At 38.8% G+C, this 27473-nt stretch overlaps 1 protein-coding gene across 1 annotated transcript in view; it reads left to right on the top strand.

Annotated features, from left to right (window-relative positions):
• The first annotated feature begins 2617 nt into the window (after positions 1–2617).
• Positions 2618–27473, top strand: part of pdlim4 (PDZ and LIM domain 4) — a 49841-nt gene continuing 24985 nt past the window's right edge. Inside the window, exons 1-3 of the mRNA XM_008426896.3 lie at positions 2618–2862; positions 13521–13672; positions 25316–25397. Of these exons, the coding sequence (XP_008425118.2) occupies positions 2770–2862; positions 13521–13672; positions 25316–25397 (327 nt within the window). The 5' untranslated portion in view covers positions 2618–2769. The remainder of the gene's footprint in view (positions 2863–13520; positions 13673–25315; positions 25398–27473) is intronic.

Genomic DNA, 27473 nt, shown 5'->3' with positions numbered 1-27473 from the left:
ATGGTTGTGTGTCTCTGTGTTGCCCTGCGACAGACTGGTGACCTGTCCAGGGTGACCCCGCCTCTCGCCCGGAACGTTAGCTGGAGATGGGCACCAGCAACCCTCCTGACCCCACTGAGGGACAAGGGTGAAAGAAAATGGATGGATGGATGAAAAGCAAATCTGCTCATTGTGAAACATGAGCTACTTTTTGTTCTGCTGTATAAAACTGTACAGTCTACAGTTTGACCAGAAATGTCAGCATATATATTTTATATTGCTTGAATCCTGCTTCTTTCATTACGCATTGTGCTCTGTACATTTCTCATTAGCTGCCCATTGTGGATTGAGAGGCTGGCATTAATTCAGTGCTGATTCACCCAATGTTGACGTCCAGCTTAAATGGAAGCACACCCTCTTAACTTCACAGATGCATTTGTTGGTGAGTGTCTGACTCAACCTGACTCAGATATCAAGACAGGACTCCACATGTGTGCCGTCTACTAAAGGTCACACACTGGGGTAATGCCTATGAGGTCATTCAATCTGCATTAGAGGAAAAAAAGAAAAAGAAATCTGCTCAAACCCACTGACTCACTCCGCAACTGGCTGGATCAAATAAAGGAATCAGGCAGTGAGGATAATAGGATAACCACTAACAAAATGGGAGAGGCGTCCTCTGCTACTGGGAATCCTTATTACAGCACTAATACATGATCATTTCTCTCTCTTATTCATCATGGCTTTAAACTTAAGATCCGATCAGTGAATAATGTGCTGGATTTAGGTTTAAAACACCAGATTGTTGTCTGAAAGGTTAGAACATTTCCATCATTTTGCAGATAGTCTGTTAAATATTTGTGGGCATGAATGTCAACGGCAAAACTGTGCTATGCACTTCAATGAAAAACAAAAGCACTCCAAGACTAAATATTACTAAATATTACTTCAGTGTTTTCTGAAATTAACTTAATACTCAATATTACCAACATCATAATATGCACTCAGAATATTAATTTGGTGGCGTTCCAAAATGCCTCCATTAACTTGCCAAGACATCTCAACGTTCAGCTTGTGTCTTAATTGACTGCAGCTGGAAGCTTTTATGCGCCAGCCTGACAGCGTTTGTTTGACAGCACTCATCTGATAGAGTACCACACAGTAAACGTATCCAAGAACGTCTGGTCGCTCTAAGTGTCAGTGTTATTTATGTGGATGGCCAAGTTGAACCCAGCGATATCCAGGACAACAACAACAAAGAAACAATCACCTGCTAAACCACCACTATTACTAAAGGTGACATTCCTGAGGATGAAGAGGCTTTGACTCTGATGCCAGAATGTTTTAATCAGACACAGGGATGACTGATTTATCTCTTCTTAATGATCAGCATTTACTGGAAGTGGTCAGGTCTGAGGACATTAATAGGGTCACCTTTTTAATCAAATTTGCTGATAAAAAAATCAATAAAGCTACCTTATTCTTCAAACAGAACTGGACTTTAGCTCTTAAACAAAGCAGTTTGGCTGATGAATAGAAAAAATGTATGATGGACTTTAAAACATTGTGTTGTTCTTAAACCACATCTTAACTAATTTGTCTGCATTTGTAAGAGTCAGCAGCCACTTGAAAGACTCATTTAACTTTAACTTCTTGGTTTTTAAGATGCTGTTTTGATATTTCGCAAAAATGTTCTTTCCTTTGTATGCCCTCATTTTATGACGTGCACAAATCACCCATCCATCCATCCATCCATCCATCCATCCATCCATCCATCCATCCATCCATCCATCCATCCATCCATCCATCCATCCATCCATCCATCCATCCATCCATCCATCCATCCATCCATCCATCCATCCATCCATCCATCCATCCGTTGCCAATTCGTCAACACAAGATACACACAGGACAAACAATCATTCAAACTTATGGAGAGCCTAATTAAGCTCCTGTAAATATTTTTGGACTCCTGAAGTGAGCAGGAGAGCCTGGATGCCAGAGGAGATTATGTAAACTCCAGGACCCAAGAACTGCAGGAGCTTTTTTTGCAGCAAGGCAGCAGAGTTTACAGCAGCACAGCCCTGCAGCCTGCACCACTCTGCTCCACAGCAAAACCCCCAAACAACCTGATGATGCAAGTTTACCCCTTTTTCCAGAAAATGTAATGACTGTCATGTTACATTTAGGAAAATAATCAAAATCCCTTTCGCTTTCTCAAAATAACTAGAATAGAAATAACTTCACAGTGAGGAAATTCAGATAGAATAGCAGCAATGTGAAGATCCACAAAATATAAATAAAATATAAAGTAGAATAACGGATGCTTTCCTTGCATTTTTAATGTTGGCAACCCTAGGCTACCTAAAACAGGACCAGTATATTGATTTTAAAAAAGTGAGGAAAAAACAAACAGGTCATTCTTATGCTTATACAAAAATAGTTCTAATTGTATGTCGGTATTTTAATCAAATATGATAGAGAGGGGGGGGAATGTTTTTATTGCCCTGTATTTGAATTAAGACTGGTAGGATCAGGGTCCGGTGGGTCTCCTCCCACTCTCACGCTTTCAGTCCGGGTGGAGGCGGGCGGGACAGCCCGTCCAGCGACGTCAGAGGCGGCTTCTTTACTTAAACTTGAATCAGGAGCGGAGCAGCAAAGTTTTCAGAGCCAGGACGGCGTTGCCTAGCAGCTGCGGGAGGACTCTGACTACTTCACGGTCGCCTTTTTACCGGACTTTCCCCTGTCCTCCTCCTATCATCTGACATTTTAAAAGTCTCGATACCAAACATGTCCTACACGGTGACACTGAAGGGACCCTCTCCGTGGGGTTTTCGCCTGGTGGGAGGACGGGATTTTAGCACACCGTTAACCATCTCCAGGGTATGTAGCGACTTTTCCTGCTTATGCGTCCATTCATTGAATTGTGAGAAAAAAGGGGGAGACGCACAGCCGCGTTGACCCCATACGTTTGATATGCAGACATATTGGGATTGTAAGCAAATATTGTTGATTGGATAAAAGTTTTCAAAGTTTTATTAGTCCTTAGAAAGCTGTGAGTTCATTACTGTCTATTTTCTGGCAGGTGAAGTCACTATGAGCGATCATTGGTTCTCAAAGTCTGCAGTCTAAACAGAAAAGGGATGATAATCTCAGTAATATTTTTAGCGTAGGGGAATAGTACCTAATTAGCGTTGGCGAATTATAAAAAAGCATAATGGGGATATGGCTTATGATGAAATAACTGTAGGTAACAATTGCAGATCAAAATAGAATATATGTAAAGTTTATTAATACGATACTTCTTGTAAATTAGTGCTATGAAAATACTGAATTGGTAGCTTTACTTCACAGGTAGTGTGCAGGTGGTAGAGAGGAAAGAGTTCAAACACCCATCACTGCTATCATTACATTTTATTATTCAAAATATTTTTTCTAAAGGTTTATTTAGATACACACACACATCACACTCATTTGAAGTTTTTGATGTGGTAAACATGGCTCATCACACAGGGCGGCATAGTGTAGGGGATGACATGAATGCAGGTCAAATAAGAAGTACCTACTGCTGAAGTAAGGGATTGTCCAGCTGTTAGCTGTGAGTCTCTAAAGTACAATTTGAGATTTACAATATTTTAACCAAGCATTTGGTTAAAATGTTTTTTTGTATTAATGCACAATATTTACTAGCCTGCCTAGATAAAATTATGCCAGACTCAATACTGATTCTTTTAAGCATAGTTTGTGATTTATGATATAATTTCACTTGTGAAAATAGGAAAAAAAAGTCCAAAATGTGTCACTTAAAATTGTAGCAGTTAAAATAAACTTTTTGAAATCATAATATGCCTTGAAACTAGTAACCAGCCCATGGTTAATGCTAGTTTTGCTATCTTGATGAGTGACTCCACATTCCATGTGCTTGAATCCTTATCTTGCAAGTCCACATAATTATGTTAATTCGTCATTGTTTGAAATATTGACAAAAGTAGATGAAGCTGTACTTTCAAAGCCTCATGAACTTCCCTGACCCTCACAATTTAGGTCAAGAGTCACGGTGCTTGCAGTGGATCTGGCAGTAGCCATTAGTTCATCTTAGCCAGGGAAAACACAGCCTGGTGCTGCAGGGCTTACAGGAGGGACAGAGTAAGTGAGAAGAAGGGGGACGGGGGACGGGGGGGTGCTGACATTTGTTTTTCATCAGTGCTTATTCGTGCTGCTGAGGGATTCCAGGTGTTGTCCTCAGCTGTATCACCAGCCCCTAACCTTCCATGTAACTGCAGGCTGCAAGCATTTCAAACTAGAGGTGTAATTTTTACATTTACAAGCTCAGATTAACAACTTTGAAAGGACAAGCAGGAGAGCCTCTGGGTCAGTTCAAGTGCTCAGCTCCATTAGCACCAAAAGGAGGAAAAAAAATGTTTGATGCCACAATGTAGCTGGTTTGAGTCAAACAGTGTGTGCAAAAGTCTTGACAAATGTAAACCATCAGGTTTGTGGGTCTGTCATTCTCACATCAGTGAGACTCGCTTGCAGACTTGGTGAATTCAGTTCTCTTAAATCACAGTGATAGTTAACTGAATTTGACATCCCAAAATCAAAGCTATAAACAAAGTGCCTATTTCATGAAATGTTGACTTTGGGAATTGTTGAAGTGGGTTTCTGTTGGTATAAAGCTTCCAATCTTTGGAAAATATTTGTAAAGTGAAGATTTTTCTCAGTGCAGCCTCAGGGCATCTTAGATATCCTTTGGTTTCAATGCAATAAATCACTTCATTTCTCACCAGTTGAATTTGTGCGTTCTTGCATGATTGCCAAAATAAAAAGCATGACATTCACTGCATTCCTTCTGATGCAGCAGGTGTTGCAAAACCTTTTCCTCTTGGCAACATTACAGTTAATTACAGGTTACACTTCGCAGATTGTTACAGAGGAGAAATGCACAATAAAAACCCCATAGCTGACATGGAAGAGCTACTTGCAGGAATGAATGGAGGATGTTTGGGTAATTCCAAAATCTTGGATTGAAAGTTGGACAAGGAAGCAGCTGTTGAAAAGGAAGCATATCTAACAAAATGTGTAATGTAAGAGGCTTAGATATACGCAGAGTATTTGCAACCAAATCCCTGGATACCACTGAACCAACCATTACACATCAATTCATTGACCATGTGACATAATAACTAACAACTTAAACTTTATTTTGCTTTTGGAAAATATGTTTAACAGTTAGAAAAAAATGAAGATACCCATGATCCTTAAAATGCATTATTTGTGTTAATAGACATGCATTGAGATCATCGTTTGGGTTTTTTCCTGTTGTCCAGTGCTTTCCTGTTGTTGAGTTTGCTGATTTTGATAAGAAAATTACTTACAACTAGGTCTATGTTTCATTTAGGGGTTTATACCCACCTAAAGAGATGAAATGACTGATAATATTTTAGGTAAAAAAGGAATCAGTTTCTTGGGTTTATGCATTTTTTTTATCAAGCATATTCTCTGTTTTAAAGACACAGAGTGTATAATAATTCAGTTGAGGTTGGACTAATTCAAATGTACATTTTTATGCTTGTTCTTAAGATGTTTCTTTTTGTTTTCTCACCTACTAGAAGACAGGGGCCTGTAACTCCAGTCCTCAAGAGCCACTGTGTTGTCACTTTTAGCAACATGTACTCCATCACTCCTGAGTCAAATGGCTGAATTACCTCTCAGCATGTCTTCATGTTCTATGGAAGCAGAAACTCCAGTTACTAGGAAAAATAAAATCCACTATTTCCATCTCAGTAAAAATCAAATTGGTTTTATTGCAAAAGTTGGTTCTGGCTGACCTTTGCTGTGTTGGCAAATTAAATGTAGTTTCTTTTTGATGACTTTTCTACCTTACCACCTCTTTGTTTTCTAAAACTTTGTGTGCTGCATCTAGCAAGTGTCACCAAATACATTAGCAGCATACAGAGCCTTAAACATCTAGGTAACATTTATTGCAGTTCTTTACCACATGAATGTTGGCTGCTGGGTTATCGTGATTAGGATGAATTTTCAATATGTTGCACAGTCCTATATAGACTTTAAGCTCAAAGATGAGCATGTCTGTGACTATTCATCTGGACACCAATCGAATGGCATTTGCAAGAGACAGACCCCACTTTGACCAGTAATATAACGTTTTAATATAAGATTTCATGCAGTGAGTAAAGATTTATTGCTTTTTTGCTGAGCATTAACTTAGCATAAATGAAAGTAAGTACCTAATTTCTCATGTGCTAAAGTGAATGACTGGAAACAACCCCACACTGAGAAAGGGAAAGTTGTAAATACCAGAAAACAAGTTCTGATGGCATTCTCTGGTTCTTAAGCTAAGGTGTTAATGTTTCCAAAAAAGACTTAGCCCCCTGCCAAGCCATTAGAAATTATTCCAGTTCATGGTTAGCACATTTGACTGGAAGCATTTGTCCCAACGGTGTGTTTATGTGTGTGGTGTTGTGAGTTATGAAATGTTTGTGGATAAATGAGAAGTATTGAGAGGCAGAGGAAGGTAAACACGTAGAAATCCCTGAAATAACTGAATAGGTATTTTGTGTGGATTTGCTGAATGTGACACATGTAGGATAAACGCTTTGTACATCAGTGTCACACCAACATCCAGACAGACGGTGACGCAGGAAACTTATCCGCTCTACCAGGTGGCAAACATTCAAACACTGAACAGGAATTCAGATGTGGGTGTTGGGTAAATATGGGGCAGATTTCCCCTCTAACACCCCATGGTGTTACGGCAGACGATGTTTGCATATTTCAGTATCCTGTTTTGTCTAACGTTAAGGTGGTGTTTTTATATCGTGGTTTAATCAAGGTTTTGTTTAAATGGACACCAGCAACATCTCTTGACACCTTATTTTTTTTAAAATCAGTTTGACCAAGCACCAGCAATCTGCAAAAATAATTAGATATTATTTGATTAAAAAACAAAGGAAAAACACACATTTAAATTAAATAAATTTAATGGAAAACATGCTGAATTCTGGCTGATAAATTCAGTAACTGACATGTTTGGCTGCAGTTTCACAAAATACAAAGTTGTGAAAATGATTATTGTCAGTATTTAAACAAAATTCCTCAATAGATTAGTGTTGCATCTATTTCATACATGAGCTGTTTATTTAAATAGTGTTTAATTTTAACAAACACTATTTGAGGAAGTGTATTACAGGATTATTTTGTCAAGATGTATTGTTAATGGTCGATTTATTTTTCATCACGGACACAGTTTAGTTTGCAATATAACTTTTCTTTCTGTCATCATTGAAACTTTGTGTTTGTTTGCTTTTAAATCTAAAATGATACCAAAGTTAATTTTCTTGATTGCTGATAGTAAATTAAGATCAACTTTAAAGTTGTCCAGTAATGTCTTGTGTCTTAAGATGTTGGCAAAATGTAAAACAGAAAACCTGCTGGGTCTGGACCTCACTGACCTTAAGCCTCTGATCATGCAAGCTGTCTCATTTTAGGTCTTCAGTGCTTAGATTTTAGACTTTCAGATAGATTGCAATATGAGGTCAAACAGAAACTGGTGGGTTCATGTCTGTAAAATGGTTACGTGTTTAACAATGCTTCTCTGTTCCAAAATAAGAGAACATGACTTAAGTACAAATGCAACCATGAGATATTTTGCAGTTGCATATCTTGGAGCTCAGTGTCCTTTGTACCTTGTAATCTCTCAAAGTATGTTTTTTCATATCTGCCACATACCAGAGATATAACCACTGAAGCCTTGTGGGTTCTTTTGGACAGCGATGACTACAATAATTGTCTTCAAGAGTCAAAGCAGGTGATAATTTCAGATGTTGCATCTCAACAACAAATAATGGATAACATGGGTGTTCATGTGGGTATTCTTGTCATTAACTATATGAAACAATGTCACGTGTTTGGAATGATGCAAATTTTCTTCTGATCACTGGATAAGTGAAGAATGTGAATAATTACTGGATTTTATTATCAGAGTTTAAAGTAGGACAATGAAGTCGCGGCACAATGTAAGGCATAAGAGAGACTAAGTAAAATATATTCTGATGTAGATTTAGTAAAAAGTGCTTTAAAAGATTGCCTTTGCTCCCTTTCTTTAATTATGAAATAATGTAACTGTAAATGGATTAAATGTTTGCTTCCCTGCATCCAGTAGTCAACATGTTCAACTAATTGTGGATCCCTTTTTAAGAAAAGTAGGCATCCAAAAGCAGTTGTTCCAAACTGGTCATAATTATTGTTTATCTCATTACAAATCTAATTCACAAGTTGAGTCAAGGCTTAAGTTTTAAAGAAGCAAATGCAAGTCAGTTCTCAAGTCTTTCACCCAAAAGTCAAGTCTATGACTGAAATTAACATTCTCAGACTGTTTAAGTGCTGAGTAGTTGTTACCTGATAGCTACTCAGATTGTCTCCATTTACCAGTTACCTGTCCTTCTTCATCGCAAGATAAAGATAGTCCATGAAACACAAGCCCCATAGCTGGAGTCCTTGTCAAGTCCGGAGTCTTTAGAGCACAAAGTCAAGTTTAAAATCTTTATTTTTGCGAATTAAGTGTGATTGGATTTGTAGCTGCAGTCTCTTTTTGTCTACTATGGACTTAGCAAGGACTCCTCATATCTACACAAGCTAACTTTCACCCCTGCTTGCAAGATGAAGATTGTTCATGAGACACAAGTCCCCACAGCTCCAGTCTTTTATTCCTCTTGGCAGTTCCAGTCTCTTTGTTTTAGTGTGATTAACCCACTCCAGTCAGAACCTCACACCCAAGGCTCTGTCTTTGCTATTAAAAATGTTGCCAAGGTCATAACCATGGTTTTTATCACACAGCCAGCAAGCAAACAAAGGCGTTGGACGCTTTGTCACTGAGAAGTGCAACTTAGCCCTCCCACCCAGTCAAAAACATCTCCAAGTGACATTTATTGAAATGGAGTTCATGTGTCAGAGAAATATTTATACAGGTAATTTACTGTTAAGTTTCTCTTTATGAACACGTCACATCGAGATGCTGGACTGCCAGTTTTTACTTATGTTTAAATAAAGTATCGCTGCTGTTTCAGGAGTTGGGTTGGCACATTTTAGCGATTAGCAGGAACATGTTTGATCCATCAAGTCGAACACGTTCAACGGTTTAGATCTTGATCTTGATAAAAGAGACAGGAAAGACGCATGGTAAAAAGTGATAGTGGCAAGACTTTGCCCCCAGAAAGATGACACACCAGGGTGAAAGTTCTCATCCAGTTTTATTACATGCTCTGTGCAGTGTAAAAGTACAAAAACATTCATGAGCTTTCAGCATTTTTCTTTTCTGGGCTCAAAGCCTGTAATTTACTCTGACATATTTAAAGTGGAACCACATATATTCACATGATGACACTGGATGACATAAGGTTTGCATTTGCTTACCAGACTTTCTGTTTGTATTTAACTAAGTATAGCTTTACTTTAGGCACATGTTGGTTATGAATATGGTTTTTCAAATAAATTTGGTGTTGCATCAGAACCTGAGCGGCGTGTCTTAACACCTGAAGTGAGAAATGTACCTCTTATCTTTAATGTGACGCACTTACTGTTGCTTTGTTTGGAAAAGAGATATCTTTAGTGATATAACTGAGGTTGTAAAATATTAACAAAATTCTATTGTATTTATTTATGTTTTAGCCTTTCAAAAAAATAATATCGGATAAGATAAACTGGATACATACAAAAAACACGTATTGAGTGATGGCTGGACATTTTCCTTCAGGACAATCTGTTACAGAACAGACTTTGTGGGTCCATCAATCACAGCAAGTCGTCCTGAAGCAACAAAAGAGAAAAACTATCTAATTCCACCACAATGTTGACTGTAAATATAAAGCCATATTGAAACGCTCTGTTAGTTTTACGCCACATTTTACCTTCCAAGATGGAAACCCTCCAAAAAATTCCACTTTTGTCTCATCGGTTCTCAGAATATTTTTCAAAAAGTCTTGAGATTTATCAGGATGTTTTTTGGCAAATATGAGTCTAGGACTTTGTTCTTTTTCCCAGCCATTGTTTTGGCCGTACAACCCTCCCATGGATAAGATTTTAGCCCCGTCTCTTTATTGAATCATGAACACTGACCCAACTGAGGCAAGTGAAGCCGGCGGTGCTTTGCTGTGGTTTGGGTTCTCTCAGGACCTCCTTCACAAGTCTTTGATGTGCTCTTGAAGTAATTTTGGTAGACTGGCTTGTCCTGTGAAGGTTCATTAACTTTCCATGTTTGCTTCATTTGCGAATAATGGCTGTCACAGAATAGTGCACAGTGTTGTTTTTGTTTTGTTTTCTAGATGCTTGAGTCTACTTCAAGATGTCAGGCACATTCTATGTAAGGGACTCTATAGTCCTGGAAGTAATCTTCCTGGGTGTAGCAAGTGAAATTCACCTAAGAAAAACTAATATATTCTTGTTAACTAATGATTTAGTAACTTTTCCACGTAGGGCCTGGTTTGTTCAAACAGCTTTTTGTTCTGAGTAAATGAACAAAGGATTTGAAAACTGGTTAATTTACTCTAGTTACCAGAAAAAACCCCCACAACAAACATTTGAGAGAAAACAACTTGTAATTGAAACTGCTTCGACATATGCAATTACTTAACATGGAATGAAAAGTGTACACATAGCAAACTATAATTTTGTATGAACTGTGTGTTTACATCACCTTTAGGGCTCTTTGGGCTCTTTGTCTATTTTTGCCATACTATTGTGGTATTTGGCGTACCATTGTGTGTGTGAGAGTGTGTCTGTGAATCATGCTGTGCTGTTCAGGGTCCCAGCCTAAAGATATAACCCGCTGCGTGTGTGTGTGTTTTGTGGGTGAATGAGCTTTGTTCCACTGTGACACAATCCTGGCCCGGATCCAACGCTCACACAAATGTTTAAAGGGAATTCTTTCTTGGGAAGCCACCATGATGGAGCAACGTAAACTCTGCCCTCCAACGCTACCCTCAGGTTAGCGTCTCGTCAGCCAACGCTCTACAAACAAAAAAAAAAGCCCTGTCACATTTCCCACCCTAAGAGACGTTTGTGCATACGCCTTTTGCAAAGACTCAATCTTTAATTAACAAGTTTATAGTCATGCAGTTGTTTATGCCAAATTTCTGCAAGTGCAGGTTTCCCAGAATTGCCCTTGCATATACAAATTTATGCAATCTCCCCCGACTGCCCTCTGTGTTTACCGGAGCTGAGTTGGTGACATCGATGCGGTTGTAGGCTGTAAATTCACAATTCCTCATCTGAACCACACAATCCAGCTATTAGTGCTTCATGGAGCGTGAACTTGTATGTCTTTTCCACAACTGCGAGCCAAATCCTTTTCTTCCAGACTTCTGCTCATTACTGCAGCTCCTTACGTATTATTTACACTGGATTAAATTACTATATCTGTTTTTCAAAGTCAGGTTTTTACTGATCCAGAAGCAACATGTCTCAGAGCAGCTGTCAGAATAAAAACATTAGAGTTGGTGTGGAGCTGAGCAGTGGGGGCTCTGCTATGGAGATCAATGAGTTCAGCTTAAAAACTTGCACCAAGTGACAAAGATGGATAACCGACACAAGGAGTTGATTTAGAAAACGTGTGTGTAGCTCGGAGACAATTAGCTGGTTTCAGCTTTCTGTGTTTAAATTTTATCCAACCTTTTTGAATGTAATACTAACTTTGTGATCAAATTACTATAAATTTAGTTAAATTGTGCAAACATTCCTCAGATATTGATGATCTGCTCTCTTAAGTGGAACTAAATTGATCATCTCAAAGCAGAAAAAAATTGTTTTTGTACAGTGTTAAAAAGAACTAAAAGTAAAAAAAATTAAGAAAAACAAAATGAAAAGGGGACAGGCAGATGTTATTTCTCGGCAGCTTATTTCTGGTGCAGAAAGTAAATGAATAAATTGAATCCATTATTTTTAACTGTAATCACATCCTGTACCACTCCTTATAGCAGCAGAGCTGTACAAGTTTTGAATAACGGCCGTCTTTCCCCTGGTTAATTAGGAGATGTGAATATTTTCAGGAATGTTCAGCAGCCTGTAAAAGATTTCTCTTAAGGAATCATGTCTTGGTTATAAAAATCAATGTTCATATACTGACTAACCAGCTAAATGTCATGGTCTTTTCAGTTTCAAACAAATCTTTCGTCACATTAGCAAAGTATCATAACTTGTAAAGTGGAATCACAGTATTCTTCATATCTCTCTACATCCTGTATTTGCTATTTTCTTTGAAATGTATCATTTTTTATTTCATCAAGGCCTTGACCTTAAATCTTAGCTGTTCCATTTCTGCGTGGAAGAAAAGTGGGGCTATTGCTAAACCTACTGTTTCCCTCACAGTTGATAAGAGATTCTAGGTGTGAACGTGTGCATGAATGGCAGTTTGTCTCATTGAACCTTTGTGTTTGCGTTGTGATGAACTGGTGACCTGTACAGATGACACCCGCCTCTCACCCTCTGACCGCAGGAGATGGGCACCAGCCTGACGCGACTCTGAATAGACACAAGTCAATATTTACAACGATCTTCAGTTAGCTTAGCTTGAAGAGAGCTGGTCCTGCTTTGATTTATCTCAGTTGGAACCGTTTATGTAGAGCTGGGAACTCTGCATCATTTTTCAATAAACTTCAGACCCTCTGGTGATATTAGCATTATTAATTTTTCAAGTAGTGAAACTGTAGGCTTTTCACATTTAACTTTAGGTAAATTACTAACTGAAACATGTAATTTTCTAATATTTGGAACATGGAAAAAGACTGGAGACGCAACAACACCTTACCTCATGTCATTGTTTTTCTTTCCTTCCTATAACAATAATGATTGGCTCAGATTCATGTGATATAACTGGTTCCATTTCATTATGGAGGAAATGATTAGCAGGGTTTTTCCTCCACAGACAGGCTTGGGAATATAAGTAATATGTGAGCATATTGGTAATCATACAAATTGACCTCATATGTTACTGTGTGTATGTGAAGGTGAAACACACACACACTGGTTCACTGACCCTCCCCTTTAGTCCGCTCTTTCTCACCCCTCTGCCTCCCAGTGAGCCTCAAATGTCCTCAGATATGCAGGTTTCAGGAATGTGGGCTCGCAGTGAAAAATCTGCTCTGATGACCTGCTGAAAGAAAATCTTCTAAACTAGAGGAACGTGGAAATATGTCATATACAAGACCACAGAAAGGCCAAGAAGAAAGAACTCGCTGAGCAGATATTTTCAAATCAGTTGCATATGTTAAGGTTACTGGGTCAGATGGAATTTGCATCCTACCTTGAAAATCATTCACTGATGGTTTAAAGCAATTTTGTGGCTGATCAGTTTTGATAGGCTGAATGTTCTGACTGACATATTGGATTTTAAAGCCAACTTTGTTGTTATTTTTCATTTCCTGATAAAATATCACAATTGTTTGTTTTTTTTAAACTGCACTATTCTTTTGTCTTCAGTTCCTAAATAACCTGTTTATGTTTGTCTGTCTGTTCATTGGCGTTTTTAGATAACATCTGGCAGCAAGGCGGCCCAGGGTGACCTGTGTCCGGGTGACACCATTTTGGCCATCAATGGTGACAGCACAGAGTTCATGACGCATATGGAGGCTCAGAACAAGATCAAAACATGCACTCAGGAGCTCACGCTTGTCATCAGCAGGTATGGCCCTGTTGAACACTCTGCTCTGCCACATGTAGCCTTTTTTGAAACCTTTCTAGAACCTAATTTAGAGTCTGGTTGCCTCTCTGTGGCTTGGATTTGCAAATTCTGCCTGCAGTTCAGATTAATCTGTTTTTTTGGAGTCCCATGAAGATGTCATGGAAGGGATGTCATCTGGTGACTTTTGAAATGCAGAGTAATCTGAACCGCCAGTCAGAACCTCATCAAAGTCTCGTCTGATTGTGATGCCCAAGGAGGCAATGATGGTCTAGCAGCCACTCCATTTTACTTTTGTTTGCATTTTTTGTGAGGCATGGTCAGTGTAACATGACCAACATGTTCAAGCAAAAGGTGCTTCAGAAGTATATAATTCTGCATTTTACCAATGACCAGGGAGTTATTTTAATTATGAAACTGGTGATGGTATTTCTATTTCTGCTCAGCCTGTTGAGTCTGGGTCTGGTACAGTTGAGTCACAGTGAAAGATGATGGCTTTACAACAGCTTAAAATGATCTGGTCGGTGTGCCTGTAGAGCACTATCGGATTAAATTAGGCTTCTGCATGCAGTGAGTCAGACTCCTGGCCTTTACAAATACATTTCAGAAGTGATATTTTCCATTTTAATGAGCTAAAGCTAAAGATCTTTGGTTCTTCTAGCCGTTGAACCACTAAAGCTAGGATTTAGTGATGTAAGGTTGGATAAAAAACAAAGTAAAGCTGTTTAATTCTAAGCTATGGATATGGAAAAATTACTTTCCACATGGTATAAAGTCATTAGGTTGTCATCTTGTCTTGGTGAAATTTTTGTTTGCTTAGCTTTAATACTTTATGCACAGTTTTTTAAATATCTTACACCGATAGCGGTAGATTTCATGTTTGTTTTGGATCAAACATTCAGTGTGGGTGAAGCTTCTGCTTTCAGACACATTCCCACATATTCCACTCAATAATATTTTGGTATAAACAGCAGTTTATGGTCAACCTAATGACCGGAGGTACTCGAACCCTGTGTCTGCAATACAAGCCCAAACCTTGAACCTTGACCAAACTCGGCAGTCGGTGTGAGATGTTGGTGCTGATTGGTTTTCATCAAACCTGAAGACAGAGATCTCTGCCCTGGTTCCTTCAGTTCATGCGTCATACTTACAGACATAAAGCAGATTGCTTGAATGCAGAAGTTGTAAAGTTATGCTATGCTGTGTTTTGTTTTGTTTTTTTGTAAGAAGTTTTTCTGTTGGCGTACAGCTAAAACACAACTGGGTGGCGATCAGTAGCCTTCCAATCAGTATTTATCCAGTAAATTCACCGTACGGGGAAATCATACGGTGCTCAAAGAACCTGGAATTACACATCAGTTTCTCACAGGATGGTAAGAAAAAGACTGAGGATTGTTTTTTAAATGGCTTGTTTTGAACAAATGCTATGTAGCATTTCTATTCATTGTCCTCTTCTTGTGAAAAGACATTTGCAGCTCATCTGCAGCTGAGAGAAACTGATTGGATAGTCAGGACGTCCAGCTCTGTGCTCGGATTCCCCGTTAACCTGCTGCAGGTGGAGGGAGATAAAATAACATCACTGATGCACATCGTCTTTCATCTAATTCCTCAAGTTGTTGCTGAAATGGAAAAAAAAACGATTGTGATTTATTTTTTACTTGTTAAGAAATGATCAAGTATCTACAAACTTTTAATTAGTAATTGATTTTCTAATGAGGATTAGTAAATCCATATTTACTATTTGGATTAGTAACTGTCATATTTTCACAGGGTAAAAATATGACACAGGTTCTTTTAGCCATCTTTTCAAAATAGGAACGTTTATTTGGACAACACATGCAGTTAGAAAGCGTTTAAAATGTTACTTCAATAACAACTAGTTGTTTGACAGTGAAGAAACCTCATTCTTATTGGTATGGACCTGTTTGTTTTTCAAAGGCTTCCTGAGATGTGGAACCCTTAAAATGTTGAATGGAAGGATGAATGTGTTGACCTGTCGGCAAAAGACGGTTGTTGCATTTTACCACATCAGCATTACTCATATATTTGAAGCACAACTTTATCTAAATAAAATTATTTCAAACTGTATTTACTGGAGAAGCAATATTTAAACACTTCAAATCAAATTGGTCACCAACTATGACACAATGTATGAGGTCATGTTTTTTTCTCTTTTGATGTTTTTAACTGCAGTTTCCACCTTTAAATAGCCCAGATAGGATTTTCATTGCACCCTAATTCAGATCCTTATAATTAAAAGAGGTGTTGTTACCATGGCGCCCTGGTTTGAACTTTAGAGGAGGACAGAGGCAACATGTTTCTGGAATTAAAATCATCAGTCTAAACGGTTAATGACATAGGGGGGTGAAGGTGGTTTGAAGGTTGCAACCAAGGAAAAACTGAAATGTCAGTTGCTTCCCACATTTCTATTAGATGGTTACTTGGGCTGCCGGAGTACTGGAAAGTGCGGAGTGATTCTGGCAACCTATGAACGTCTTAGATGAAGAACATAATGTGGTTTCAGCCTTAGTTACGAGTGACATCTGCCAAGCTGGTTCTCTGGCTCTCTCTTTTTACTGCCGCAGAGAACAAAGTTTTCCTCCGTTTGCCAAAGAAAGCTCAAAATATAAAGTTGACACAGTCATGAGGGCAATCAGATGGGAAGAAGTTTATATGGTCAGAAAAATGTTTTCCTTTTTTTTTTTTCTTTCTATCGTATGCAGTGCAAAATGCGACTACCTCCACTGCTTCACTTGGGAATACTCCAGCCATATATCAGGCTGAAGCTGTGGAGCATTAAGTGGTTTTTCACATGGGGATTGTAAATTTATCGAAGCATACATGAAGTAAGTCAGTGGATTGACCAGAGAAGCTCCTTTACAGTTGCTAAGGAAAACGAACATTCCAACATTTCACTGCTTAGACATCAGAATCTGGTAATTTTATCACTACAGGAAACTGAAAAGCGTCTTGCAGTATGTCAGCAATGCTCATATACCTATACTAGAGAAGCATGGTTTGCTTAAAGCCTGTCCATATAGACGTACAAGTAACCTCACCTTTAAATAGTATAGCAGAAAACAAAGTATTTGTCTAAGTACTAAATAAGAGTTTAAATAAATCCACAAGAAATAACCATAGTATTCACCATTTCTCCTGATATCCCTTCCAAAATGTTAGGCTAAGTAACAAGAGGTAGGACAGGAAGAGCTTCTGGAATGTGACCTTTCTGCACAATGTTGGTTAAATAATTACAGAGTGAACTGCCCTGTTCTGCTGGACAGAAAAAGGATAAACCACCTCTGAAAGATACGCATGCACATTTGGCTTGGTGCATGTTACTTAATTGGGCAGGCGATAAAGTGGAGGAAAAGAAAGGGAGACGCACATGATTGGAAAAACATGTTTTAACATTCATTTGAAGAAATACTTGCAGATAATATTAAGAGAGCAGGAGTGTCAAAACATTAGAGAGTGGAATTATGAGAAAGAACAACAGGACAGAAAGTAACACCAAGGAGCCATGAATCACTGAGACAAAAGAGAACATGGGATCTTCCAGGCTCAAATTATGGTTTGAATACTTTGTTTCTGGAAATTTAATTCAGAAGACAACACAGTGAAACTCAGACAGAGTAGACACATAATCATAATACAAAGAAAGAAGAGTGAGGAGGAAAAAGTCTCATGTAAGAACACTACATCTCATTCAGCAGCCAGGTATTGGCTCATTTCTCAGATAATTCCTCACAGCAAATATACTCAACCAAAACTTTTCAATGCAAACATCATGTAATATTATAACTATCAAATTTCAGGCTAACAATGTTGGGTGGTCCCAAAGCCAAAACAGCCTTGATAAGGCTAGTTGAGTGTTTTCAAAAACGGTCAGTTTTCTAAATCATGTGCTCTGATTTAAAATCAGTTCAGTGTAAAATTATCCAGACAAAGTGAGAGCGGTCTAGGTATGCAGCACAGTCTCATTTAAAAACATGACATAGATGTTTTGTTTGGGTTTACAGTAGGCTCCAAAACAGATGCTAACAGCAGCTAATGATTAGTTAGCTGCTAATAACAGTTGCTATATTCTGACCCTGACTATAGGTGAGTTTGCTGGTTCAGAGGACCTAAAGTGGTTTCAGATGAATCATTGTAAAGCGGCGGAGGCTTCCTCAATGCTTTTGGACTTAAGGATTAACACATGGCCTCATAAGAAGTACTTATTGGCCAAATCAAGACTGATACATGGGTACAATCCTACACCGCTCAAACTGCAACCCATGTTTGAGAGTATAAGGGATTTAAGGTATAAGAAACTAAAGTGGGGATGTGGTAGGAGTTCAGTCGTTGGGCAAGACATTTTACCTGCCTCACCTGCCTGACGTCTGGCAGACTGCCCCAGAGCAGCTGTGGCTACCATCCAGTAGCTCACCACTATCACCGTGTGAATGTGTGCATGAATGGGTGAATGGCTGAATGTAGCAGTTTATCAAATCCGCTGGACTTGATAAACTGCTATACAAGTCCAGACCATTTACCATACAGGATGTCAGAGTTAAACACCTTCATATTTTAGTAGCACACAGTTACTTCATGGTGCCAAAATCAAATGTTGGCACCATGTTTTCTTCTGCTCTCACTACATCCCTACTGAAAAATCAACCATGTCACGCATGTCCTCATGCTGCTGAGGCTTGAAGGTATTGTTCTTCCTGTTAGTATCTTTATCATGATGGAAAGAGGGAAAAAAAACAACAAATGAATTATCCATTCTATAGATGTGACGTTTGGGACTTAAATGATTGGAAATAGTCCTCAACTGTGGGCCACAGAAGTAAGTATTTAACTGCAACCATTGATTCCAAAGTCAAATAAAATGGAAGTGACTGAAGGAGGACATGCTGACTCACTAGAAAATAATATTTTAAGGACAAGCAGTTCTCAGTCCTTATTAAAAGACCATGTCATGAAATACTGCAAAGAGTCACAAGAAATAGGAGACCTGTAATTTTGTGCAGCAGCTCATCGACAAAATATATGAGTCTACACGTCTGCTGGGAACCAAAATTACAGTACACTGGGTGCAGCTGAACTTGAGGTCTTGAGTAACTTAAGAATGTTTCTTTGTAATGGGTTCACATGTTTAACTTTCATAACCCACATTTTTTTTATGTCTTTTATGGGGCTTTTTTAAGAGTGTCCAGCATCGTGAGGTTTCTGCCTAGATGCTCCAGGAAACAGGAAGGCTAGAAAAAACATAAAGAGGCAACATGGATGATGTGATGGCAGTTATAGTTATTAATTTGGTTTTTAAATACTTAAAAAATAATAATATGCCATGATTAACTGCTTTGCCGAGTCTACTTTTATTAGATTGACACTTTTTAAGTTTCCCAAACCATATAAAACAATAAGTCTCAAGTGCTATCAAAGTCTGCGTGGTATTTGTTTTGCTCTCATGGTAACATTATGCAACACAGACTCACGGAAATGAATTGGCACTACTTTGGTCTGCAAAACAAAAAAAGTAGAATAAAGAAATGGAAAAATGGGATTTAAAGTTTCTTACAGGGTCTATAGAAACCCAGCTCCATGCAGCAATTAATTAAATCCATTTTTTTAAATAAAAATGTATTTTTTAAAATAAATTATATCAGGTAAGTAAACAGCCACTGGAAATAAAAAGGAGTCTACAATAATTCTGGATATAACAGACATCAGCATTCTTAATGTCCTGCTGTTTTTTTTTTTTTGTTTGGTATTTTTTGGTCACACTTTAATTTTTCAGGTTATCAAACACATTTTAATAGAAAAAATATTGGCACACTAGGTTTTCCAGGACCTTCACCATTTATTTCTTCTTTATCCACTCAGGGGTGGTGTGCTGTTTGTGACTGGCCTGCTGCACACCCCTTCACTTTAACGTCACAAAACACTCAGTATTTTCTGAACATCCATCAATTATGGCAAGTCACCAAAGCAGCTCAGACCATCACCCTTCATCCATCCATTTTCTTGCACCCTTGTCCCTTAGTGGGGTCGGGAGGGTTGCTGCTGCCCATATCCAGCTAACATTTCGGGCGAGAGGCCGGGTCACCCTGGACCGGTCGCCAGTCTGTCGCAGGGCAACACAGAGACACACAACCATGCACACACACTCACACCTAGGGGCAATTTGGAGAGGCCAATTAACCTGACAGTCATGTTTTTGGACTGTGGGAGGAAACCGGAGTACCTGGAGAAAACCCACCATGCACAGGGAGAACATGGAGACTCCATGCAGAAAGACCCCAGGCCGGGAATCAAACCCAGAACCTTCTTGTTGCAAGGCAACAGCTCTACCAACTGCGCCACTGTGCAGCCATCACTCTTCCACCACCATATATAACCATATGTGACATTGTTTTTCTGACATGCTTTTAGTTTTAACCATATAAAACATTCACACATTAGTCCACAAATTTTCCCTAAAGGCCTTTGGGACCATCAGGATGATGTTTGTCTTCAGTTTTCTGGACTTGGAACATTTCCAGGAATGCCATTTTTGCTCATTGTCTATTTTTATTGTTGACATATGAACACTAGTCTTTATTTATTTTTCTGGGTTCATTTGTGGCCTGCATGAGTCGTCAGCAGTCTTATTTCAAGAGTCACACCACTTCTAGGAATAAAAGGTAAAAAACTGTATACTGGAAGGAGGCAAATGATTTTATGGCATAGTGTATTTTAGAAATATTAGGAAGTAAAACAATTAGCTTATAGAATTCATTTAGTTATAATTTGCAAAACAATGACCCTAAAAATTATGTATCTTTTCCAAAAATCTTATGATCTGAATGTATTTTAGCAACCCTGATTAAAAATGCTAACCTCATTAGCCTCTGTCAAAATTCTGTGCCCAATTTAAAGAGATACTGCAAAAATACTCTAAACATTAACCTTAGTTTAGCTCAACTTTGTTTTTTAACAGGTCACTGGTTGGGCTATGCTTAGAAATCCCTTAGGGGAAAGAAGAATCAAGGATCATTTTGATTGAAAGAATGGAAAAACAGGGAAGAGAATGAAAAAATAATTCTGGCATCAACAATGAACGACATCTTTCCGTTTTTCATCATACTTTCCTGCTGACGCATGCCTGACTCTCTCTCTCTCTGTTACTTCATGACCTCAGTCTTTAAATCCGCCTTGTCATTTTGCAAAGGAAAAATGGAAGAATCCCTCTTCACACGTGTTGTGCCTAAATTTAGTGTGGCTTTGTAGGACGTGGACAGACTCGTATTCTCAGACATTTACTCATCTGACCCAGCTGGAGAGGAAAACCTTTCCTCGCTTTAATCCTCCCTCCTTGTCCTCCACAACCTTAACGTGTCCTACCGCGGTTTCCCCCTCCAAACCCAAATCCCATCCGACTCAGTTCTTTCTATCTTTTCTTCATTTCTTTCGTGGTGCCTTCACCTCATTGCAGTCCCTGTCATTCTGCCAGAGCTTGTTGAAGAAAACCTTTGTCTGAAGAGCATGACAGACAGATTATGGTGGTTGGGATGCATGTTTCCACCGCTGGTCAACGTCTTTGGAAAGAGACGTGTGTGGCCAGTTAATGCGATGAAAAATGAGTCATCATTTCCGCACTGCGTGTGAAACAGTGTCGTGTTCATGTCATCTAAGTAGTTATTGTGAAACATGAAGAATCATCTGTTCTCATTAAAATTCTACTTGGTGGTTTGGAAGTTTAAACAAAGGTTTGCACCAAATGGCACAAACCCGCTTTATTTTTCAGCGTTGCAATCAGTGGGGTTTGGCTTCTGCAGAGCTGGATTGAAGGAGATTTTGTGTTTGGTCTTCAAAACTTTAAAAACTCCCATTTACAAAAAAGCACTGAAGAGTCGCTTTCCAAACCAAAGTCCATAACATTTAGAATCATCAGGAGGTTTCAGTGAAACCGTTTAACAGAAATATAGCAACACAAATGAAATTCTAGTCGCCTCTTTTTTATTGAGAGCAGATGATCCCAGTCGAGGGTAATTATAGTTTAAAAATATGCCATTCATATTTGTTTTGACTAGGATATAAACTTGCTGGTAAAGTATTACAAATTACCACAAGTAGCCATTAGGTCAACTGGTTCACTTGGTGAATGTTACTGTGTTTGGGCGTCCATACCCTTTAAGCATTTTCACAGTGTAACCACACACCTCAACGTATTTTATTTGGATTTTAACTTCCTTGCTGCTGCTAAAGAAAAGCATCCCCACCTCACGTCGCTGTCGCTGTAGTTGGAATGTGTTTATTGTGATGTAAAGTGCTAATTTTCCACCTAACATAGCCACAAAGCAGACGTCTTTATTCTGAGATTAAATTACACATAAGGGGAACTCGATGTACTAATTAGTGGTGCAGAGAAGAGTAAATAGGGCTGAACGCAAGATTTTGTTTGTAAACAAAAAATGAAAACCCTGGATCCTGTTTAGTCCTTTTCACAAGTATGCTCTGTTCTGCGTTGGTCTATTTTATATTTTACTGAAATACATTTAAAGTTTATGGTTGTAGCCTAATGGGTTAAAAGGGTAAGACATTTTTGGAAGGTTGTATAATCAGAAGGGTTTTCTGTTGCCGTAATACTTGAGTTACATAAACATGAGTTTAAACAAAAACATCCAGGATCAGAAGGTTTTAAATGAGGAGAACATATTAAGTATTACTACATATTAAAAATAAATCCCATCATCTCCAGATAGAAGGTATTAAGGATTTGGAAAGAATCATAGAAATTAGAGATAGAGTTAAAGTTCCCCTTGGTGGAGGATTTGCCCTTCATGTCTCACCCTTACTTTGTGACCTGTGAGTCACAGCTGAGGAATTGAGCATGAAAACGGCATGAGAGCAAAGGAATCAACGGACTCCTGCTGGGGCAAAACAAAAAGCAAACCTCCAAAGGAACCAGCTTACTCACAGGTCTGCTCCCTGCCTCTGCTGCCCCCCCGTCTCATCTGTCCTCTTACGTTTCTCTCTTTTATGTGGTTTTGATTTCAGCATTTAAAGCACTGGGGGAGTCATTGGATAATTTGATCTCATCATCAACCGCAACCAGATTTTGTCCAGGAATGCCTGAAACGGTGCTTTTAAATGTTTTTCACCCAGGGGAGAGAACAATGAAATTCTTTCAGCTGAGAAAGTAGCAGCTTTGGTCGTATCCCATAGAGAGCAGGAGGTTCTTTCTCCTAAACGCTTTTGATTAGAGACAAATACAACCATGAATCTAGTAGAAGCTTGGAATGATCATTGATCACCAATATTGTTATTTGAGCACAGTTGGCTGTCAGCTGTTTTCTCTATATTTTTATTGTCTGTGATTGTGGTATAGTGGATTTGTTTTTTTTTAACGATTTTTGAGTTCATGTAGATTTTCCCTTCTCTGACACCCATTTTGTAAATACTCCAACCAGAGGATGTGTAATTTAACTTCAGCATAAATACAGCTGGAATACTATTGGTTGTACGAATTGTTGACAAATGAATATCACACTTTCCATTTGTGCAGTCCATTGTGTGTAACTGAATACACATTTATTTACTGATCTGCTGCTACATATATTTTGCTGTCATTTAGAAAAAGAACTGAGTATATTTGACTGGATGAAGTAACCAGCTTATCGAGTTCAGCTGTCTTCCAGCTGGACTTTTTTATTTTTTTTATTTCAAAAGATAAACAACATGTGTCTTCAGAGTAATTCTGGGTTTGGTGGAGCCGACAATGTGAGGTTCAAACCGGTCAGCCTGTGATACTTTCCACTTTAGCCTGTTTTTGTTTGACTCTTTAAAAATGTCGGTCCGGCCAGCAGGCTTGAGTTTGAACTTTCATATCTGAATAGGCTGCTTGTGTGGTAACCACTGCAACCAAACAAACTGGGGAAAGAATTATGACTTTCTGCTTCTGAATCATGGAGGTCTTAGTCCAAGGGCGGGAGCGTTCTTCCTACGCAGTTCTGGAGCTGCTGCTCATCCGGCAGACACTCGGCGCCTCATAAGAGCATCCTTGATAGCAACACCTCCGTGGCTCATATCTGGAGCATTGCCTCAGCCTGAGCAATGCTGTGCCAGCTTGCAACCCAGTGATCTCATCTAGTTTGACAAAACCTCACCCCTCTGTGGTGTCAGCAACTACAGGCAGACACTCACATTTGTGTTTTTTGTGGGTATATATGCTGTTCTTTAGCACATTGGCCCGGTGTTACCCTTAAGAAAGCTTCATGCGTTCCCTTCTTCACATTCAACACTGCAGTTCATCTGGATTCATGTTACTTAAAGAACCCCTCTTCAATCTTCTCTGTGACATTTACACATAAGTTGACGGTGAAACGGAACTGAAGAGAGCTCTGAATGAATTACAATGTTTTATCTGGAAAAGGTGACACATTTTTGGTTTCACTGAAGCATTTTTCTGTATGTTTTCTAAAGGAAGAGGTGAATCATGTGAACACCTGCTTATATATATGCAGTAGGCCCATTGAGAAGTGCAATAAATAATCCATCTTACTATAGCAATCATTCAGTATGTTGTGCACTTTTTCATAAGTGTTTTCAGCTGCAGTTAGTTATTATGCATACAAACAAAAGAACAATCTAACAATGCTAGATAGCAGTAATAGAGTTATCTCTACTTCTGTACATTAGTAGTAAGAACTGGCTGTGATCCAAACTATAAATCTAATTGAAGTGTTGGGTGTTACTTTACTATGTCGCTCTGTGTCTGGAGGGATGAGAAGTAATTGTACTCATTTCCAGAGGTAAAACCTGCCAAATGTACAAATCAGCTGCTCTTAGAGTTCCTTCCAATAATACAACCAGCACTTTTTCATAGTTTGTAATGCAGCAACCACAACATTTTTATGAAAAACTACTAGTTTTACTAATAAAGCATGATCACAACAAACTTGCTGTCGCCACCATCTTTTGCTCTTTGGATATCTGCAGTCATTTTTTCCCCACATGCAGCAAAAATGTTGTTTTTCATTTGACCTGAGCAGCTTCCATTCTGTGGGTTGTGGTTAACTGCAGCGGTCACGCTGCCAGATTGGGAAGTTCATGACTCCTGGTTGTCCTGTTGATTTGTGCAGCTCCTCCAGAGCGGCCATCTTGCTTCTGATCAGTGCTCTCCTTCTGGCTGGTCACATCAAGTAGACGGACGTATCTTAACATGTCTGTCGTTGTGCAACGCTCTTTCCAAGAGTAAGAGACTCTACTTGGCAAATGTATCTTCTGACTGCAATTTATTTCAATGGATTTTATTAATGGGTATAAGAGTACAGGGGGTTGATTACAGAAACTTAATGTACTTCTTAAATATTTGTAAAAAAAATTAAAAAAAACATTTTTTCTAACACTTCCAACAATTACACTATGTGTTGATGGTTTTTTCCTGGCTTAGTCATGCCAGAAAAACGAATAGGAACAGTGTCTACTTTCACTTTTTCTTTGTTAGTTTTTAGTAATTCACTCTCGGAAAAAATGACACTTAATACAGAAGGAATATTGTCAGCAACAAAAAGGAAAAAATCCATCAGTCTCAGCAGAAATTTTCAGACGCTTGAGCACTACAGTGTACGTTGGCAGTATTTAACGCCGCCTCTCATGGGGATTGTGTTTCAGGTCGGGATCTGGAGAGAGAGTGTGGTCACCAACTGTCAGCGAAGATGGAAAGATAAGTCCGTTCGTCGAGCTTGATGCACAGGTAACCACCGTCTTCTCTGGATTTCCCAAATAACAAGTCTGAGGGTGTTTTGTCAGAATGAAATTTGCATAAAATTTGGAAGCGGTCACAACTCATCTCTCAGTTTCACTATAATCAGGCCTTACTAGGAGACTATTCATTCATTAGGAAAGACATTTAAATAGTGGAGGTAAGTATATGGCAGCATAAAAGAGAAAGTGACTGATTTTTACTACCCAACATCAAATCTTTAATCTAGTGAAGCTAAATTTGAGTTATGCTCTAACATCAGCTGTCAATAATAGTGTCTTTTACAGCCCTTTGCATCTCCCACAGGAGAAGGTAAGTCATGCCTGCGGCCATAACTGTGACCTTTACAACATAGTGGCTGAGTGGTTCCAGTTTGTTTTGACAGCAAACAGAATCTATGGAAACGAGCGCAAAACTCGATCCACAAGCTGCATGTACATGGTCATTAACTCGGTTATAAATGGGAGAATGCGTCCCACTGTTCGCTGGAACCGTGTTGAAATAGTGTCTCGATTGTTCTCCAAATGATCAGCTGCCAAAAGGAGATTCACGGCATGATGAACTCCACCAGATGAGCTTTTTCCATTTTTTTTTCTCCCCCCCAATTTCTGGCACGGCTGCTTGTTTCTGAGCACATAGAGAATGAGACGTGTGTTGGGTGTAAGCATGTGTGTACATATGTTGTGCGTGAAGAGTTTGTAGGATGGAAACAGACAATGAGAGTATTGTATACGTGAGAGATGTTCAGTTGTCAAGGACTGTTGTGGTAGAATTGAGCCTGACCTGCATTTGTAACAAAATATACAGAAGGTTAGCACTATTGCTCTGTTAAAAAATATTCACTTTCACTTCTAGTATCAATTTTAAAGGTTACTTCTTATCTACATCAGCTGATTTCTCAACAGGGGAGTTTCCCTACACCAGGCTGTGATATTTTTAGTATTTGTCAACCATTTCCAGCCAGCAGTGATTTTCTCAGTAATAAGTAATACAGCTGTGAAACAGATCACCGTAGTGACTTCAGTCATTCGTATTTTAAAAGAAACATTTACAAAGCATGCATTAATTCTTTCACATCATTTTGCAGAAGTTACCAGACAGAGCTTAGTGTTATTAATTCAGGATAAATAAATACTGTAAACGAGATGATACTGTTTATTTTTTAAATTCTTTGTGCATTTCTTCATATACGTATCAGGTGTGAGTATCAACTGGAGTGAGATTCCAGCTGACCAAAGATACTATTTCTATGGAAAGTGTGAAGCTATGAGCAGCAAATATTACACAGCATATAATCCTTTAAGATATTTGATTTTAATAAAACTATATTTAATCTATTGTGTAGTCCTGTTCATTTAGTTCTCTTTTTCAGAGATAATGAAAATTGTCCAAATCTGTTTCTGTAAAACCGGCGGCCCTTCAGCCTTCCTGACTCAAAGTCAGTCCAATCTGAGGTCCTGGTTTAACATGCAAAAGCTACAGCAAATCCCAGACCAAAGTGAGGCAGACCATCAGCATCAGTTTATACAAACACAGACGAGCGTGACAGGAGCGCTCTGCCTGGTGGAAACATGAGAGCAGCTCTCCCCGTTTCCTTTTTCTCTATCTCTGTATCATCTCATCCAGTCCTTCCTTTGTCCTTCAGCAAACTCTAAAAATGCTCTGTGGCGTCTCTTTCAGTAAAGTGAACCTGAGCAGCTCAGGGCCACTTCAGTGTCGCACTCAGGTGGAATCTTCTTAGCATGAACAGAGGAAACATCCGCTCCCCGAGCCACAGCTGTCTCTTTCTTTGTTTCCGGCTGTTTTTTGAACGGATCACAATGCTGATTGTTCCTGAGTCTCAGTGGAAATGATATACACATCGTGACCTTGCTCACACAGGCTGACTCAAACCTTGTGCCGTGTGATATTTTTGGCTCTGGTTTTTATATCAGAGCAGTGAGGAGCTGCTGTAGAAACGGCCAACAGAGATTGACTGGGCATGACAATTGAGTTAAACATTTTGTTTTCAGTAAAAAAAGGTCTGCCATTCAAAACTTGTATTTACAATTCACTTGTAAAAATCTG

The sequence above is a fragment of the Poecilia reticulata genome, chromosome 14 (genome assembly GCF_904066995.2).
Source record: "Poecilia reticulata chromosome 14, P_reticulata-male-v2, whole genome shotgun sequence".
Taxonomy (NCBI): domain Eukaryota; kingdom Metazoa; phylum Chordata; class Actinopteri; order Cyprinodontiformes; family Poeciliidae; genus Poecilia; species Poecilia reticulata.
This window is presented reverse-complemented; position numbering and strand designations above follow the sequence as displayed.